General features: G+C 43.5%; 1 protein-coding gene across 7 annotated transcripts in view; it reads left to right on the forward strand.

The window, feature by feature from the left end:
* The window catches only part of LOC123764814 (oxidative stress responsive kinase frayed), a 257,836-nt gene that overhangs the window by 182,573 nt on the left and 57,281 nt on the right, over positions 1 to 17,982 (forward strand). For all 7 annotated transcript variants that reach the window (XM_069302652.1, XM_069302650.1, XM_069302651.1 and 4 more), the window contains one exon: positions 9,297 to 9,398. In XM_069302652.1, the coding sequence (XP_069158753.1) occupies positions 9,297 to 9,398 (102 nt within the window). The remainder of the gene's footprint in view (positions 1 to 9,296; positions 9,399 to 17,982) is intronic.

Below are 17,982 nucleotides of genomic sequence, written 5' to 3' on the forward strand. Positions count from 1 at the left end.
AAAAGACAACGCCACCATCCTCCCTCCCACAGCATTACTCCTCCCTGCATGGCGCACAGCGCCAAATATCGCCACAATCCTGCTATTATCAGAACCCTGGTCAGTTTTATCACAGTCAGGGGTCTTCTGTAATAACATCATCGCTACATAATAGCATGAACAAGTATATTATGGCATTTTTAGGCGATGCTGTGGTCACTAGCTGAACAGCAGTGCTGTGAGCTCATGCTGCGTGCGTCAGGCTTGGTAGCTCACTCAATACTGAGGCCCCTAACACCCGGGAGTTTGGCCCATGATTTTTTTGTTTAAATGGCGTCTGTTTACAAGAGCCCTGATGAAGGTGTGGTGAACCCCGTGTATCCGCGGGCCGTTTAAATCTTGCGTAGTACTCCAAAGCATCACATGATGCGATGCGCAATTTACTGCAAGTCGGTCAAAGCATCATATGATGCGATGCGCAATTGAAGGGTTAAGCAGACACGACTATCACAAGAAAGGAAAATAAACCTAAACAGGGAAATCGAAGAAATAGAGCAAACATTGAAGCAATCATACAAGTCTTAGGAATGGAAATTGGAACAGAAAGCTATACAAGAGATAAAGAAAATCGAAAATATTTTTTCACATATACAAAATCAAAATAAAAAACCTTCGCCAGTATTGGACCTTTAATTGCAACCGAAAGTACGTACACAGAGAACAACAAAGAAATTAGTGAAATTTTAAGAAGTCAGTATGAGGCTATGTTTAGCACACTATTAAACAACACAAAAGTTAAAGATTCAGACAGCTTCTTTTTGAATGACATCCGAGCTGCAGATGATATAATGGATTTTAACACAAACTTAGAAGACTTTGAAAGAGAAATTGACAACATGCCTCAGCCCCTGGTTCTGACTCGTGGAATTCAATGTTCATAAAGAAATGTCAAGTGCCAGTAGTACGAGTGCTCAGTGTAATACAGTGTAACGATTCTATGTTACGTAAAGTATGGTGACAAATAAACACAGACACTAAGATACTATATATATATTTGGTCGAATATACAGAAGTACACAGGTGATACTTTGGTGTGAGTTGAGCGCACTGAGCGTCGGTACAGTATCTCGCAAGTGTCTGCTCTAGACCACACTTGAAAGTAGACTGGTTAATGTTTGCTATTCTGCTGCTTATATGCTCGGGCAACACCTCACCGTGTTGCCCGGGCAACGCCTCACCTCATTCATCTCCAAAGGTTGACAGGAATATTAACAATGCATTTGGAGCGAGTATATTATTGGGATAATCTACTCGCTACAACAGTATGAAGAAAGAGCCTGGTTACAGGGAAAATACCAGCAGCATTTAAATCTACAGATATAGTTACTCTGCACAAGGGAAGGTAGTAAAGCTTTGGCAAAAAATTATAGACCAGTTGCATTAACATCACACATAATAAAAGTTTTTGAAAGAGTGATTAGGAATCAAATTTCTAGTTTTATGGAAAATAATGAGCTACACAACCCAGGACAAAATGGATTTAGAGCGGGAAGATCCTGTCTGTCACAGTTACTCAACCACTATGACAAAATCCCAGAAGCTTTAGAAGAAAAGCAAAATGCAGATGTTGTATATACAGACTTTGCAAAGGCATTCGACAAATGTGACCATGGAGTGATAGCACACAAAATGAGGTCAATGGGAATAACTGGTAAAGTAGGACAGTGGATACTCAATTTTCTGTCAAACAGAACACGCAGAGTAACAGTCAATTAAATAAAATCAAGTCCAAGCACAGTTTAAAGCTCTGTACCTCAGGGTACAGTCCTTGCACCATTGCTTTTCCTTATTCTCATATCAGCTATAGACTCAAATACAAGGCACAGCTTCGTATCATCCTTTGCAAATGACACAAAAATCAACATTAAAAATACCTCTGCTGTAGACATAGAAAAATTACAAGCAGATATTAGTAATGTTTTTGACTTGGTAGCAGAAAATAACATGATTTTAACAGTGATAAATGCTAGGTACTTGGGTAAGGATTTGGGAATAATAGTGTCTGACGACCTAATGTTTAGGGAGCATAACCAAGCAAATATCGAGTCAGCCAAAAAATTATAGGATGGATTACGAGAATTTTAAAATTCAGGGATCCCATCACAGTAATTGTACTATTCAAATTACTTCGTCAGTACTCATTTTACCCTTCAGAGCAGGAGATATTGCTGAAATAGAGGGAGTTTTAAGAACATATATGGCACGCGTAAATGCGATAAAGCACCTAAATTATGGGGATCGTCTCAAAACTCTCCAACTGTACTCGCTAGAAAGGAGACGAGAGAGATATCAAATAATATACCCATGGAAAATACTGGAGGGCCAGGTACCAAATCTACACAGTAAAATAACAACATACTGTAGTGATCGATATGGAAGAAAATGCAGAATATTACCAGTAAAGAGCAGGGGTGCCATAGGCACAATTGGAGAGAACTGTATAAACATCAGAGGTCCACGGTTGTTCAACATCCTCCCAGCGAGCATAAAAAATATTGTCGGAAGAACCAGGGACATCTTCAAGAGAAAACTAGATTGTTTCCTAAAAGAAGTGCCAAACCAACCGGGCTCAAGTGGGTATGTGGGCCTGCAGTCTGCTCCAAGCAACAGCCTTGTGGACCAAACTCTCACCGAGGCCAGGCTTAGGGAGTAGAACAACTCCCAGAACCCCATCAAGCGGGTATTAAGCAGGAGCCCAAGAGCCCCAAACTTACTCCCCCCCCCCCAGCCTCAGAAGCTTCCAATTCAATCCAGGCTCCAGGGCAGAGCTGTCCTCCACACCCTCCACCTTGAAGATCACTGAAAGTACTCAGAGTATGGGTAACGATGTGTATCAGTGCTATACCGACGGCTCTGTAGAAGAAGGTGGACGATGTACCGGATGTGCATGCAATATATTTGAACAATCTTCTCTCGTACATACAGCAATGAAGTGCGTCAATGACTGGGCAAGTACAACTCAAACCAAACTTGCAGGCATATACTTTGTCACTGAATTTTTAAAAGACAAAGGCAGTGGACTTATATACTGTGACTCGCAGAGTGCACTCCTAGCATTGAATGCACATAGTAGTGACACCCAGAAAATAGTCAGTGATATTCGAATGAGTGTTTTAGCTGCTAAAGGAAACAGATTTGAAATAAAATCCCAATGGATACCATCACATGTTGGCATCTCAAGGCATGACACTGTTGATATGCTTGCAAAGACAGCCTGCAGAAAACCAGTGGTAGAAATTGATATGGGTGTTTCATTAGCAGTGACAAAGAGAATACTTAAACAAATATCTAATGAAGATCTCACCGACCTAACAAATTCACAAAGACCGGAAAGTTGTAGCATTAAATATTATGATAGATATCGTGAGGAGACATTCACATATGGGACTAATAGAACAAGAACCCAACAATGTGATGTTATAGTGGCCAGAATACGCCTGGGATATAGACGTATCTGGCAGCTTTCTCAAAACCCAAATGTCGAGTGCACAATGTGTGAGTGCACAATGTGTCAACTTTGTGAAAGAGAAAACATGCACTCTCTTGAACATTATATTGTAGAAGGTCCCATATTGACTGACTTTTGCCCTCCTGGGCTAAGGTATGCTGAACAGTGTAATTACTATATGAGTACTGGAACACTTGATGATATATTAGACTTGTACCCAAGATTAACCATGTAATGTATCAATTATACAATGTATGTATGTGATGTAACTATATAACCTGAGCTTGTAAAAGCACCTTAATCACCTTCAGTGATTAAGTGCTTAATTGCACACTAGTTTCTCTATCGGCTATCTCACCCTGTCAGAGTAAAAGAGACAAATGTATGTGAATGCATGTGTGTGTGTGTGTGTGTGTGTGTTTGTATATATATATGTATAAAGTATATATGGAAGCTGATTTGAATTACATTTCACCTTTGTAAATGCACATTAATGACACTATGTAAAAGACACATCGAACACTTTACGTAGGGCATACGTTTATCTCTGTATCTATGTATTTACGTATGCAGGTTAGTTTACCATTTTGAAAGCACCGAATCACCTTCTGTGGTTGAGTGTTCAATAAACCCTTGAACTATATGTTTAACACATCTCTAACCCTGTCCATGGAGGACAGAAGAAAATGTATATATGCTGGTTAACATTGTAACTGTGTGGCCACGTCTGTGGTAGAAAATAATAATAAAAAAAAAAACTTGAAGAAAAGGCAGAGTCCAAGGGAAAGGCAGCAAAGAAGGAGATCTGCTGGTAAGACCTAGAAGCCTCGGCAGGAAGATTAGGCTCAAAGTCCTCCATCCCGGCAATGAATGGGGCAGCCCCTGGAGCCGCCCAAGTCTCATCCCTAACTAAACCCTTTCCCGACTTCGAAACCCAAAGATGTTTGGGAGCCAGCAGCCGGGACGGGGGAGGGGGGGGAGCAGGGTGAACCGCGCCCACCAGGAAGGGACTCTAGGGCTCTGACTGACCCAAGGTTGAAGCGACCAACATCCCCCAAGTCCAGGTTCCTAAAACCAAAACGGGGCAGCCTCCAGCCCCTGGGCATTTGAACGGGCAACCAACCTAGCACTTTGCAATAACAAAAACCTACCATGCAACACGACAGTCACTTGACCCCTAAGAACTTCCGAAGAAGAATAGGGAAACTGGAGAACGAGCGGGGAACAAGTCTTTCACGACTCCAGATTGACGGTGTTGGCGACCCAACAAGCAGCATAATGGAGGCAAAACAGATGATTGTCACTGGAACAACCGTGGACATCTTCAAGAGAAAACTAGATAGTTTTCTTCAAGGGGTGCCCGACCAACCTGACTGTGGTGGATATGTGGGTCTGCGGGCTGAACCAAGCAACAGCCTGTTGGACCTGCCTCGGGCCGGACTTTGGGAGTAGAAGAACTCCCAGAATCTCATCAAGCAGGTATCAAGCAGGTCACCCTGAGACAAGGACAATGAACAACTTTCAAACTCGCACAAAGTGAGAGGGGACTGAGAAGACGTATCTTTAGTAAACCCTGAGCCCCGACGGGGGTTTACAGGGCCTGCAGGGGAATGTGTCCCTACGGGAAGCCCATCATGCACTGGTGCTGCAAAGCTGGTTGATCCCCACCTATTACAGGGCAAACTGACTCTCGTGAAGGGTGCAACCTCGGGGGGCCTAGGGAAGGATTACCAAATGGAACCTAATGGAAAGGCAGTCAGAAAAGAATTTGAGAAGAAATGAAAATAAAACCTCGAAAGTGCACAGCAACAACAGGAACCCAGAGAGAGACACGGCCTCCGCTAGGTATGCGAGCTGCACGGCACCGTGCACCCTAACCAACACGCCCTACCCAGGGCCAAACAAAAGCATCAAACTCCCCCTGCAGACCCAAAGGGCAAGGTCAATGCCAAGCGACAGCAACCCGTACGGGAGTGAGAACCTGAAACCCCCAGGAAAGATAACACTGAGACACAAGGGAAGTACTTACAGGGTGCTTACAGAAGAGAACCCTAAGCACATGCAGCCCGAAGTGCAGCTTACTCCTGGCCATCGCCCAACACACAGCAGGTATAACTGCAAAGGCAGAATCCTGACAGAAAATTGAGGCCAGATGAGACGTCAGCTTCAGCCTGCTTCAGTTGACGAACTGATGGGCAAGTGGCTGGCTTGATGGGTGAGCGCCGTGGGGGAGGGAGGGTGAACAAGCGGTGCGTCGGTTTGATGACATTTTACTTATTTCATTGTTTTCTTGGGAGAAGTTCTTTTGCTCTGTTCGGTCTTGGGTTGCAATTTTTTACCAGTTTGGATTTGTTTTGGGACGCCTACCTTTCTGGGGTGCCTAACCCCGGTTGATGGCAGACATGAATATACTCTCAAAGAGTGGAGTTTTCTTAGGCCATTGCTCCCTGTGCCTCTCTGAGGGAGATAGGTTCTGGCTCGTGGTTCCAGGGAGGCAAAACTCCATGTGCCTGAAGCCCCAGACTACTGTAGCATATATTAGTCCGATAGCTCCAGGAAGTCAATGAGGCTCTCCACATAAAAACACGATCATAGGAGCTTCACATTCCTTGGAGACAGCTTAGATACTGGCATTATCCCTGACATATTAAAATCAGCAGAGATAGCATCACTCCATAAAGGAGAAAATAGGGAAGAGGCAAAAAATTACAGACCGATAGCACTAACATCACACATCATAAAAATCTTTGAAAGAGTGCTAAGAAGTAAGATCACAAAATACATGGAATCATAGCAGCTCCATAACTTTGAACAACATGGTTTCAGAACAGGGTGCTCTTGCATATCACAGATGCTGGACCACTATGACATGGCCTTAGATGCCATGGAAGACAAGCAAAATGCTGATGTAATTTACATAGATTTTGCAAAAGCCTTCGACAAATGTGACCATGGTTTTATTGCACATAAAATGCATTCAAAAGGAATTACCGGAAAAATAGCCAGATGGATCTACAATTTCCTGACTGACAGAACCCAATGTGTAATAGTCAACAAAATAAAATCCAGACCATCACGCGTGAAGAGCTCAGTCCCCCAGGGTACTGTGCTTGCTCCAGTACTTTTTCTCATTCTCATATTGGACGTAGATAAGGGCACAAACTATAGTATCGTATCATCCTTTGCAGGTGACACTAGGATTTTTATGAGAGTAGACAACATAGAGGACACGGCAAACCTCCAATCAGATGTAAATCAGGTTTTTCAATGGGGTACAGAATATGGTGTTTAATGAAGATAAGTTCCAGTTCCTGCGATACGGAAACAATGAAAATATAAAAACGGAAACTACGTACAAAGCGCAGTCATATCATACCATAGAATGAAAAGCAATTAAAGGATTTGGGTGTGCACATGTCGGAAAACCTTGTCTTTAAAGAACACAATTAAGTAGCCATCACAACTGCAAGGAAAATGACAGCTTGGATAACAAGAACCTTTCAAACTAGAGATGCTATACTGATGATGATACTTTTCAAGATGTTAGTTCTTTCTAGAGTGGAATACTGCTGCACAACGACAGCCCCTTTCAAAGCTGGAGAAATTGCTGACCTGGAGAGAGTGTAGAGATCCTTTATTGCTAGAATACACTCTGTAAAATATCTAAATTATTGGGACCGACTAAAATGCCTAAATCTGTATTCTCTAGAGTGCAGGCGGGGAGAGATACATAATCATTTACATGTAAAAAGTATTAGAGAGGCTGATCCCAAACCTGCACACAGAAATAACGTCACATGAGACCAGAAGGCATGGCAGGATGTGCAGAATACCCCTGTCGAAAAGCAGAGGTGCAATAGGTATTCTGAGAGAACTCTACCAACATCAGAGGCCCGAGACTTCAACACGCTTCCACTACACATAAGGGGCATAACAGGCCGACCCCTCACAATGTTCAAAAGAAAACTTGGTAAACACCTCCAAAGGATACCTGATCAACCAGGCTGTGATTCATACGTCAATCTGCAAGCAGCCATGTCCAACAGCCTGGTTGACCAGTTCAGCAACCAGGAGGCCTGGTCGGGGATTGGATCTCGAAATCATTGCAAGGTAACTGCAAGGTACCTCTGGAGAGGTTGAAAGTCCCAGTTGGGTACCAGTGGTGTATCTTTGGGTCCCTCTCTTATTTTGGGTATTCATAGTAAGATCGGTAGAGCTTTTGTCTTCCATTCCAGAGGTTGTGAGTTCGAGGCTTGAAGTTTTGTCTCAGAAGTTTTGACCTTGTGGTTATAACATCCATTGTTCACTATTATCATTGTTCATTGTTATCCTTTCAAACTCCCTACTCATATGTTTCCATTCAGAGCAATGGGTAAGGGCACAACAAATATAAGCATTGAGAATACTGGCTTTATATCTTTAAGGGCATTCATTCCTACCATTTGGGCAGAATCCTATGTTTGTAAGCTTGGTGTATATGCTGGTGCTTAGAGATGTCTCTGTTTTTGTTATTAATGCATCTAGGAAAGGTAGACTGTTATTGTTGCTATTCCCATGGCAAATTGGAGTCTTGACACCAGATGGCATTTTACATCTTGGAGTTCTGCGTCTTCTGTGATTACAAATATGTCATCTACGTAATAGGAGATGGTGCTGTGTCAAAGTTAGCAAATAACACTCCTAAGTGGGGAGCCCATTGCTACTCTATCTGTAGATAAGTATTTCTTTGTGGGTTATTGAAAGGAGCTTCTTTCGTACATGCCTGGAGAAAACTCTTCAGGCGTGGCCTGGGTATGTCTAATTTAGGGGGTGCTCTTATCTCTGTGTACTGTGTCGAGGATCATCTGCATAGTTCTGCCATCCAAGACGTTAGTAATCAGGGATTCGATGTCTAGTGAAGCAATAATTCCTTCCTTCTCTCTCTTTCCCATTTGGCTTCCAGTCTCGAACAGACAGACCTGGCAGTGCCTGGAATTGTATATCTCTCCCAGCAATCACTCATTCCACCCCTCTTATTTCCCCTCTCCCCACATCCTCCCTCTTCCCTATTTTCACTCCCCTCTTCCCTACCTTTCTCCTTTTCCTTTCCATTTCTCTTGTTTTTTCCTCTTCCCACTCCCCCTCACCCCCATCCCCTCCTTCCCCCTTTCTCACCCTCACCCCTATCTCCCTACCCCTCACCCCCATGCCTCTCTCTTCTCCTCTACCACCTTGAAGAGGTAGATATTTCCATTTATATATAAAATAAATTATGAAAATACGTGGGTAAATGGCGGGAGTAAGTCACACATTACAGACAAGACGCTTGATTTCATCCCCTTTCTATTTCGGACTTCATGAAAATTGCTTGGAGGTGTTGGATTACAGGCTATATTTCTTAAAGTATTTAGGCCTATTATGACCAATCTATGTCCCCTACCCCAGACCATTAAATTTCTTGGATGTGTTGGGTTACTGGCTATATTTGTTAAAGCATTTAGGCCTACCATGACCAACCTATGTCCCCTACCCCAGACCATTGCCCCTACAAATTTGGGTGAGATTAGTCCAAGCATCTGACTTCCAGCTTTGGACAGACTGACAGACATTCTCTCTTATATTATAGATATATGTGTGTATGAAATGCAAAGGATTTCATTTAACAGAGGATAAGCTAACTATTTATAATAGATTTAAAATAATTTTTTTTAAAGCCATATTTAGGTGGTAACAGGATTTAAATGAGGCCAGGTGATGGCAGCACTGATGCTGTATATGATATTCCTCATCTGTTAATTATATTTTTGACTAATACTTTTATCCTTTACAGCAAAATCGAAGTAAACAACCTGGGGCTTCTGGTCGGTTACACCGAACACAAAGTGGTGACTGGGTCTGGTCCAGTGATGAAGAGGAAGAAAAAGACGATGAGGTACGTTATTATTATAATCATCCTAACGGGGCATCATCATTAGGAATTTCTCACTAGCATACCTTGGTGTGGTTCCGAGGAGCAGTCCTCACAGCATCCTGGTTGATGGTCTGGTCAGCCAGGTTCTTTGAGACCTAGTACACAGTCTGACATAAACCACTGTTGATGAGGTACCTTTTGCAGGAGATTGATCAAGGTCTCTTTTGATCATGGAAAGAACTAATTATGCCTCTCTTAGTTAGAGTGAAGCTCTTGAGAAGTCTTGAACTCTTAATGTTTATAAAATAGCTTAAGTGTATATTTTGCATCTCTACTCTTGGAATGGGTTAATCTGTGTGCAAGATTGGAACCAGCCTTTTTGAACCAGTCCTTTTAATATTTTCCAATTGTAAATTTTTACATACTTTATCTCTCCTGTGGCCTAAGGATTTCAGTTTAAAGGATTTTAAGCCATTTCAATGTTTTAGATGTTTTGTTGAATGAATTTCCTCCAAGTCCTGGTAAGAAATTTCTCTAGCTGTGAATGCGAATTGTACAGTGGGCTACAACATTTTTTCCATAGACAGCACTAGTGTCTTAACCATTGTGTTGCGCCAACTGAGAAAACGTGGTCGGTGGGAAACTGCTCCAACCGAGAAAACACCTTTTGAATATTATGTACCCATTCAGAACGCCTGCGCAGTAGGTTGTGTACGAAATGGACTCTTGGGACATCCATTGAGAGGCAGCCATCTTGGAAAAAAAAAATCCTAGAATGTCCTAGGGCTGCTGGCTGGGTTAGTACTGAGTGAGCAACCATGGGTGACCCACTGGCTCCCAAACACCTGTCTGACGCGGTGTTGAAAGATCGCTCTCTGTTGGTGAAATTTAGACCTTATTGTTTGAAGAACATAAGGGTTATGATATTGATGAAGCTAGGCGCAATAAGGACCTAACACAAACGTCGGATGCAAGTGATACAATCCCGATGAGGATGATACAGCGATACTGTATCAATACGATACAGTATCAGATATAGTGATACAATACAGAGCTATATAGGGGCGTCTGACAGCTGAGTGGACAGCGCTTTGGATTCGTAGTCCTGAGGTTCCGGGTTCGATCCCCGGTGGAGGTGGAGACAAATGGGGAAAATGTTTCTTTTCCCCTGATGCCCCTGTTACTTAGCAGTAAATAGGTACCTGGGAGTTAGACAGCTGCTATGGGCTGCTTCCTGGGAGGTGTGTAACAAAAAGGAGGCCTGGTCGAGGACCGGGCCATGGGGACGCTAAGCCCGAAATCATCTCAAGATAGATCCAGTTGTAGCTCTGAGCGCCCTTGCCATCTCCAATTTTTATAGGTGATACATAGATGAATCATTTTCTGGATTCAGTGATGATAGAATTAAAAAGCAATGTAAAGGATTTGGGTGTACTCATGTCGGAAGACCGTACCTTTAACCACTGTGCTGTGCCAAGTTTTGTGTGAAATTCTCCCTGTGCGCATGAAAGTGTTCCCAAAAAATTATTTTTTCTTCTTAAAATGATAAATTCCCTTTCCTGAACATGTCTGTAGAAATAAATACCAAATTCCACTTACTTTGGCTGTGGGGACGTGGACAAGGTGCGCTGTGACTTCATCAGGGCCTGGTCGCCCGTGCATGACACGCCCAGACACGGTCGTGCGGGCCATTCAAGCACCAGGTGTTGCCAAAAATATATTTAAATTATTTGTTCTATGTATTTCTAATGCAGTTTTATTTGTTTTGTTTTTTATTGTATGTGATGCATATTTGTTTCCTTACAATATGTATACAGTATAACGTTCATAATGTTCCATGGAACTGTGATACATGTGTCAGTAATGTGTCCAGAATAAATGTTTATTGTCATAATATTACTTGTTAAAAATTCACTAAAATTACAATATGTACAGTTTCACAGACTATTTACACAGTAACACACTGTATTACACTCATGTATTACATTGTCCCGTGTATTACATGGGACTGTGACTGTGAGCTGGAGGAGGCAGGAGTCATACTGCAGCAAGCTCCTGGAAATATCAAATTACCTAAGTATTGGGAACAGGTTGAGGGCTACAGTGGTGTCCCAGGTTACATAAAGGTTCAGGGAAGTGTAAAAGCAAATAAAATACAATAAACAATTAAAAGTGAGTGAAAATAGCTGAGTGGAAAAGTTTGTTTTGGTTCTAGTACAAAAACAAAGATGGCCACCACCACTGGGAATGTAGACCCACCAACAGATGATTGTTTCAAAGGATTCTCACCACAAGATATAAGGAAAGGCGGTGTTCTTGGCAGGTTAGAGATAATTGAGGATATGCAAAAGAAGTATGAAGAAAAAGTGCTTAAATTGGAAGAGGACAATGGAGCTCTTAGGAGTGAGCTTTGCACTCTAAAAGGGAGTATGCTTCCGCAAGGTAAGATTATTACTGCATTAACAGACAAGGTAACAAATCAGGAGGAGCAAATCAAGGAACTAGTGAAAGAAAATGAGGTGTGGAAGTGTGGTGACTTTGAAGAAATAAACAAGAAAATAGACTCATATGGTGAACAACTCCAAGCAAGCCTAAGGGCTAACATAGAGTTAGGTAAGGATCTCCAACTGGAAACTTCACTGACAACTCACATAGAGGAGGTGAATAAAGAACTAGAAAAGTATAAAGAAGAAATAAAAGCGACATATGCTCAAGTTGTAAAAGAGAAAGAGACTATCAAAGAAGTGTGTTCGGAAGTCAAAACCAGAAATGACCAACAAGAAGCAGAAATTAGGCAAGCAATTAGGAAAGAACTGGTTACCAACAGTAAACTGGTACAAAACACTGCAGACAGAAGTAAGTCCATAATAATTTTTGGATGTTTAGAGAAGGAAATTTCATCTAGGGTGGACCGAGCGGCAGAAGAGATGAAAATCATAGAGAAAATAGTAGGTTTAGGAGAAGGCTCAAGGGAAAATGTCAGTGATTTTAGAATAGGAAAATATGAGAAAGACAAGAACCGCCCCTTAAGGGTGACGTTTAATGTAGTGAAAAACATGATGGAAGTGCTTAGAAATGCCAGGAAATTGCAGAGTGATGAGGTTGGAAAACTTTGGTCAATAAGACAAGACCTCTCCAAGGAAGACAGAGAAAAGCTGAAAATGAACCTAATTGAGGCAAAACGTCTAAATGGGAATAGAAATGAAGAAGACAGAAATTCTTTTTTCTACAAAGTGACAGGGACTGGAAAGCTTGTGAAATGGTACATAAAAACAAAGCAACAAGATCAGTAGTGGAACAGGGAGTAAAGAGCAAAGGAAAAGGGAACATGTTCCTGAAAATTGTATATACCAGCATTGATGGAGTAAGGTCAAAAACTTTGGAATTGCAAGATATAATCCAGCTTAGGGGTCCCAGATATTGTCGCATTATCAGAGACGAAACTTGAAGGAAATATATTAAATGAAGTCATATTCCCAAGAGGCTATTAAGTTTGGAGACGTGACAGGAAAAACTAGGAAGGAAGGAGGAGTGGCTGTACTGGTGAAAAAACACCTGAAGGTAAGAGAGTTAATATTTGAAAACCCTCGAGATATTGACATAATGGCATTGCAGGTCTGGAATCAGAATGATAAGCTGATAATTTTAAATGCCTACAGCCCACCAGCAAGCAACACATGGACAAAAGAAGAACTGGATGACAAACGAGAGGGCCTCATAATGGTCATGAGAGATATTATTGTACAAGCAGATAAAAATAAATCACAACTTTTGATAATGGGGGACTTCAACTTTAAAGCAATAGTCTGGGAGGCCTATGAAGCAAGAACAGAGGACTTTTGGACATGCAGATTTGTGAACCTTATTCTGGAGACATTCTTGTATCAACACATAAAACAGACCACAAGAATGAGGGAAGGAGATATACCGTCAGTACTGGATCTAGTATTCACCAGGAAAGAAGAAATGATATTTGACATCCAGTACCTTCCTCCCTTGGGAAAGAGTGATCACGTCCTGTTAGACATTGATTATGCTTTAAGATATCATCTAGAAGAAAATGGGGACATTGAAAAAGTTGATAAACTCGATTTAAGGAGAGGTCACTATGGAGAACTTCAAAATTTTTTTAATGAGTGTAATTGGACAGACTTGTTGCTAGGCAGGGAAGTAAATGAAATGTATGCCAAATTTTGCAAAATATACGAGGAAGGAACACAAACATTCATACCAAAACAAAGATACAGGGCCAGAAAACAGGATTGGTTCAACAGAAATTGTGAGAGGGCCAGAGACCAAAAGACACAAAAATGGAATCAGTATAGGAAGAGGCCAAACCCCCAAACATACCAGCGATACAAAGATGCGAGAAACAACTATACGGCAGTAAGGAGAGAGGCAGAAAGAAATTTTGAAAAAGGGATAGCGGATAAATGTAAAACAGAACCGGGCCTATTCTACAAATTCATAAACAACAAATTGCAGGTAAAGGATAATATTCAGAGGTTGAAAATGGGAAACAGATTCACGGAAAATGAAAAGGAAATGTGTGAAACACTAAATGAAAAGTTCCGAAGTGTGTTTGTACAAAATGAAATCTTCAGAGAACCAGACACAATAAGAATTCCAGAGAACAACATAGAGCGTATAGAGGTGTCTAGAGATGAAGTGGAAAATATGCTAAAGGAGCTCAGTAAGAACAAAGCAGTTGGCCCAGATGGAGTTTCACCATGGGTTCTGAGAGAATATGCATCCGAGCTCAGCATTCCACTTCACCAGATCTTTCAGGCATCCCTGTGTACAGGAATCGTAGCAGACGTGTGGAAAAAGGCTAACATAATTCCAATCTACAAAAGTGGCAGCAGGGAAGACCCCCTCAATTATAGACCTGTATCATTGACAAGTGTAATAGTGAAAGTATTGGAAAAACTAATCAAAACTAAATAGGTAGAACACCTGGAGAGAAATGATATCATATCAGACAGACAGTATGGTTTTCGATCTGGAAGATCCTGTGTATCGAATTTACTCAGTTTCTATGATGAAGCCACAGAGATATTACAGGAAAGAGAGGTTGGGTTGACTGCATCTATCTGGACCTAGAAAAGGCTTTCGACAGAGTTCCACATAAGAGGTTGTTCTGGAAACTGGAAAATATTGGAGGGGTGACAGGTAAGCTTCTAGCATGGATGAAAAATTTTCTGACTGATAGAAAAATGAGGGCAGTAATCAGAGGCAATGTATCACACTGGAGAAATGTCACAAGTGGAGTACCACAGGGTTCAGTTCTTGCACCAGTGATGTTTATTGTCAACATAAATGATCTACCAGTTGGTATACAGAATTATATGAACATGTTTGCTGATGATGCTAAGATAATAGGAAGGATAAAAAACTTAGATGATTTTCATGCCCTTCAAGATGACCTAGACAAAATAAGTATATGGAGCAACACTTGGCAAACGGAATTTAATGTTAATAAATGCCATGTTATGGAATGTGGAATAGGAGAACACAGACCCCACACAATCTATATATTATGTGAGAAATCTTTAAAGAATTCTGATAAAGAAAGAGATCTATAGGTGGCTCTAGATGGGCCCCCCTTCCTTCTTCCGGCTTCTATGGCTGCACTGGCCTTTTCTGTGGGAAGCCCCTACGGCTCCCTGGAGCTTATCGGGCTAATGTATGTTATATTAGACTAGGACATTAGCTAAGGAGTTCAGACCTACCAGGGACCAGCGCCAGAACCTGGCCCCTTCAGAGAGGTTTCAGAGAGCAATGGCACTGGAAAACCCTCTTGTGGTTGGGGTTTTCCTTATCTGCCATCGACTGGGGTCAGGCCCCCAGAAAGGTAGGCATGACAAAACAAACCCCACATGGTAAAAAACTAAAACAAAAAAACCAAACAGAGAGGTAGAAACTCCCTACACTCCCAAGGAAACAAGCAAACAAGCAAACATCACACTTTACTGCCGCGCCAATCGTCAGCGCAGCCCTCCATGCCACCCAAAAGGGGTAGGGGGAGCCCCGGACCTACTGCGCCGGCTGCCAAGCTTCAGTTCGTAAGCTAATGTCAACCGGGATAGACGCTTCTCTGGCCTCAGTTTCCTAGGCGGTGTTTGCCTTGTGTGGTGTTCACTGCCGTGTGTTGTGTTGTGTGGTGGCCAGGAGTATCTCATCAGTGCCGGGGCTGCATGTGCTTAGTGGCTGACTTCCCTAAGCGCCCTGTGAGTACTGCCCTTGCGTAACAGGGTTATCTTCCCCTGTTGCGTTCGGGAACCATTCCGTAGAGGTTCTTGCTGCTTGGCATTTGCCTCGCCCTTGGGGCCAGCTGGGGCTTGGGGCCCTTGTTTGGCCCTGGGTAGGGATTTGTATTGTGCTGGTTAGGACGTCAAGGTGTTGCACAGCCTGCCACCTAAGCGGCGACCGGTTCCTGTTGCCTCTAGAGACTGTGTACTTTTGCGGGGGTTTTCTTTTGTATTTATTTTCAATTGCCTGGTGGGGGTCTGCCCAGTGTGGCTATAGTTCCACTGGTAGTGTTTGGCGGCCCTCTGCTAGGCCCCCATGATAGTACACGTCTCAGGGGTTTTCAGTGCTATCCCCTATCGGTTTAGCAACACCTGCCCAGGCTTCCCGTAGCAGTCAGCCTACAGGCCCTGGAAACCCCTGTCTGGGCTCGGGGGACCATTGAATGTGTCTTCCGGGTTCCAACCCGTCTTGTACGGGATCGTTGGTTGCTGTGCCCTTGTCTCCGGGTGACAGTCGCCACTTTTTCCTCCGTCATGCTGCCTGTTGGGTCACTGACACCTTGACCCGGAGTCTTGCGAGAGATTTTCTGCTTGTTCTCCAGTACTCTCCTGATGTTATTACTGTTCAGAGTGCAGGCAGCATCCGTGTTGCAAGCTAGGTTAGGTTGCTGCAACATGCTAGGTTGGTTTCCCACTCGGATGCCCCGAGGTCGCCCCGTTTGATTAGGTGCTGTTCGCCCTGTTTGGTTAGGTGCTGTTCGCTCCTTTCCCTCCCTGTTCCCGGCTCCGGACTGTCTGTGGGTTTCGGGGTCGGGGCAGGGTTTAGTTGGGACCAAGACTCGGGCGGTTTTCGGGGGCTGCCCTGTTCGGGTTGGGGGACGGAGGTTTTTCGAGTCGGTTCCTCCTGCCAAGGCGTCTGGGTCTTACCAGCGGCCTTTTCCATGGACTCTTGCTTTTCTTTAAGGGCGGAGAGCTTGGAGGACGGCTCTGCCTCGGGGCCTCTGTAGCTGGTTCCCAGGGCTGTGGGGGATGCCTGCTAGCAGTTCTGGGGCGGTTTGCCCCTGCCTGGGTTTTCTGCTTTTGGGCGGCGTTTTTCGCCCATCCAGTCTGCTTGTTTCCCACTTTTGCTGGCGTGTTTTTGTATCTTTAGCATCAGTCACAGCCCCTGTTCTGGCGGCCATTTTCGTGTGCTGGTTTCCCGGCATGGCCACCAGGGGGGCATTGCGGTTTGTTTACATGCGACTGGGTGTGCGAGCGAGCTTCTTGGGTGAGTTTTCACCTTTTTTCATGGGTTTTATTCTCCTGTTGTTGTTTCTTTGCTTTTCTGGTGTTTTCTGCCCGTTTCCTGTTCCTCTGGGAACGTTTGAGTGTTGATTTTACACCGAGTTTTACATTTTGTCTGTTTTGGGTCTGGGCCTTTGGGTTTGGGCTCAGTGTCCCTGGCTGTTATGCTTGCTCCCACACCTTGTCCCTCGGTTTTCGGTCTGTTATGACCTTTTTCCCAGGGGGTTCTGTCTGGGAGCTGTGCTTTGCCTTTCTGTGGTGTTTCTCCGCCAGCAAAATGTGGTGGTTTGGCCTCCCTGGTTCGATTCCGGGTTCCTTTGGGTTCTTTGGTTTCGTTCCGGAGGTTTCTTCCTCTTGGGCCCCCTATGTGGGTTCAGGGGGCTTTGTTTCCTCGTGTGACCCGGTTCTGCTTTCTAGGGTTCCGGGGTCTTTCTGGCTTGCAGACTGATCTTTTTGGGTCTTGGCACATGTTGTGGTCATGCTTGGGACTTTGAGGTTTTGCTGTCGAGGTGGGCCTTTTGATGCAGTTTTGTGCCTTCTTTGCCTGGCCTGCGTGGTGCTCTCTGCTCACTGGTCGGCGACTTGGACTTTTCTTTTACAATGTATGTGTGTGTGTACGCATGTACATGTGTACGCTGTGTGTGTGTGTGTGCAAATGTGTGTATGCTGTGTTTGTAACATATCTTGTGTGTTTATGTATATGTATATGTATGTGTATATACATAATGTGTATATGTGTGTGTACTTTTTCTTTCGGAAGGGGTTCTGTTCCCTTCTCTGTTGATGGGGCGCTGGGGGAGCAGCTTGCTCTATTGACTCTCGCATAGTCCCGCTGTTGGTGGGCACTTTTGGTTGTCTTCCGGCCTCTTTTTTTTTTTTGCATCTTTACCGGATCTTAGTGCCCTGTCTGAGTCTGAGATTCGATGTCTGGCTTACCTCGACGACTGGCCGGTGTGGGCTCCCAGTCAGTCCGCTTGTCTGCTCACCAGGGGTGTGGTTCTTTCCAGATCGCCGGGTTTGGTTTCCTGGTGATCTGGAGGCCATTCCCTCTGTTTCCGTCCCGGGTTCAG

The sequence above is a fragment of the Procambarus clarkii genome, chromosome 48, assembly GCF_040958095.1.
Source record: "Procambarus clarkii isolate CNS0578487 chromosome 48, FALCON_Pclarkii_2.0, whole genome shotgun sequence".
NCBI lineage: Eukaryota > Metazoa > Arthropoda > Malacostraca > Decapoda > Cambaridae > Procambarus > Procambarus clarkii.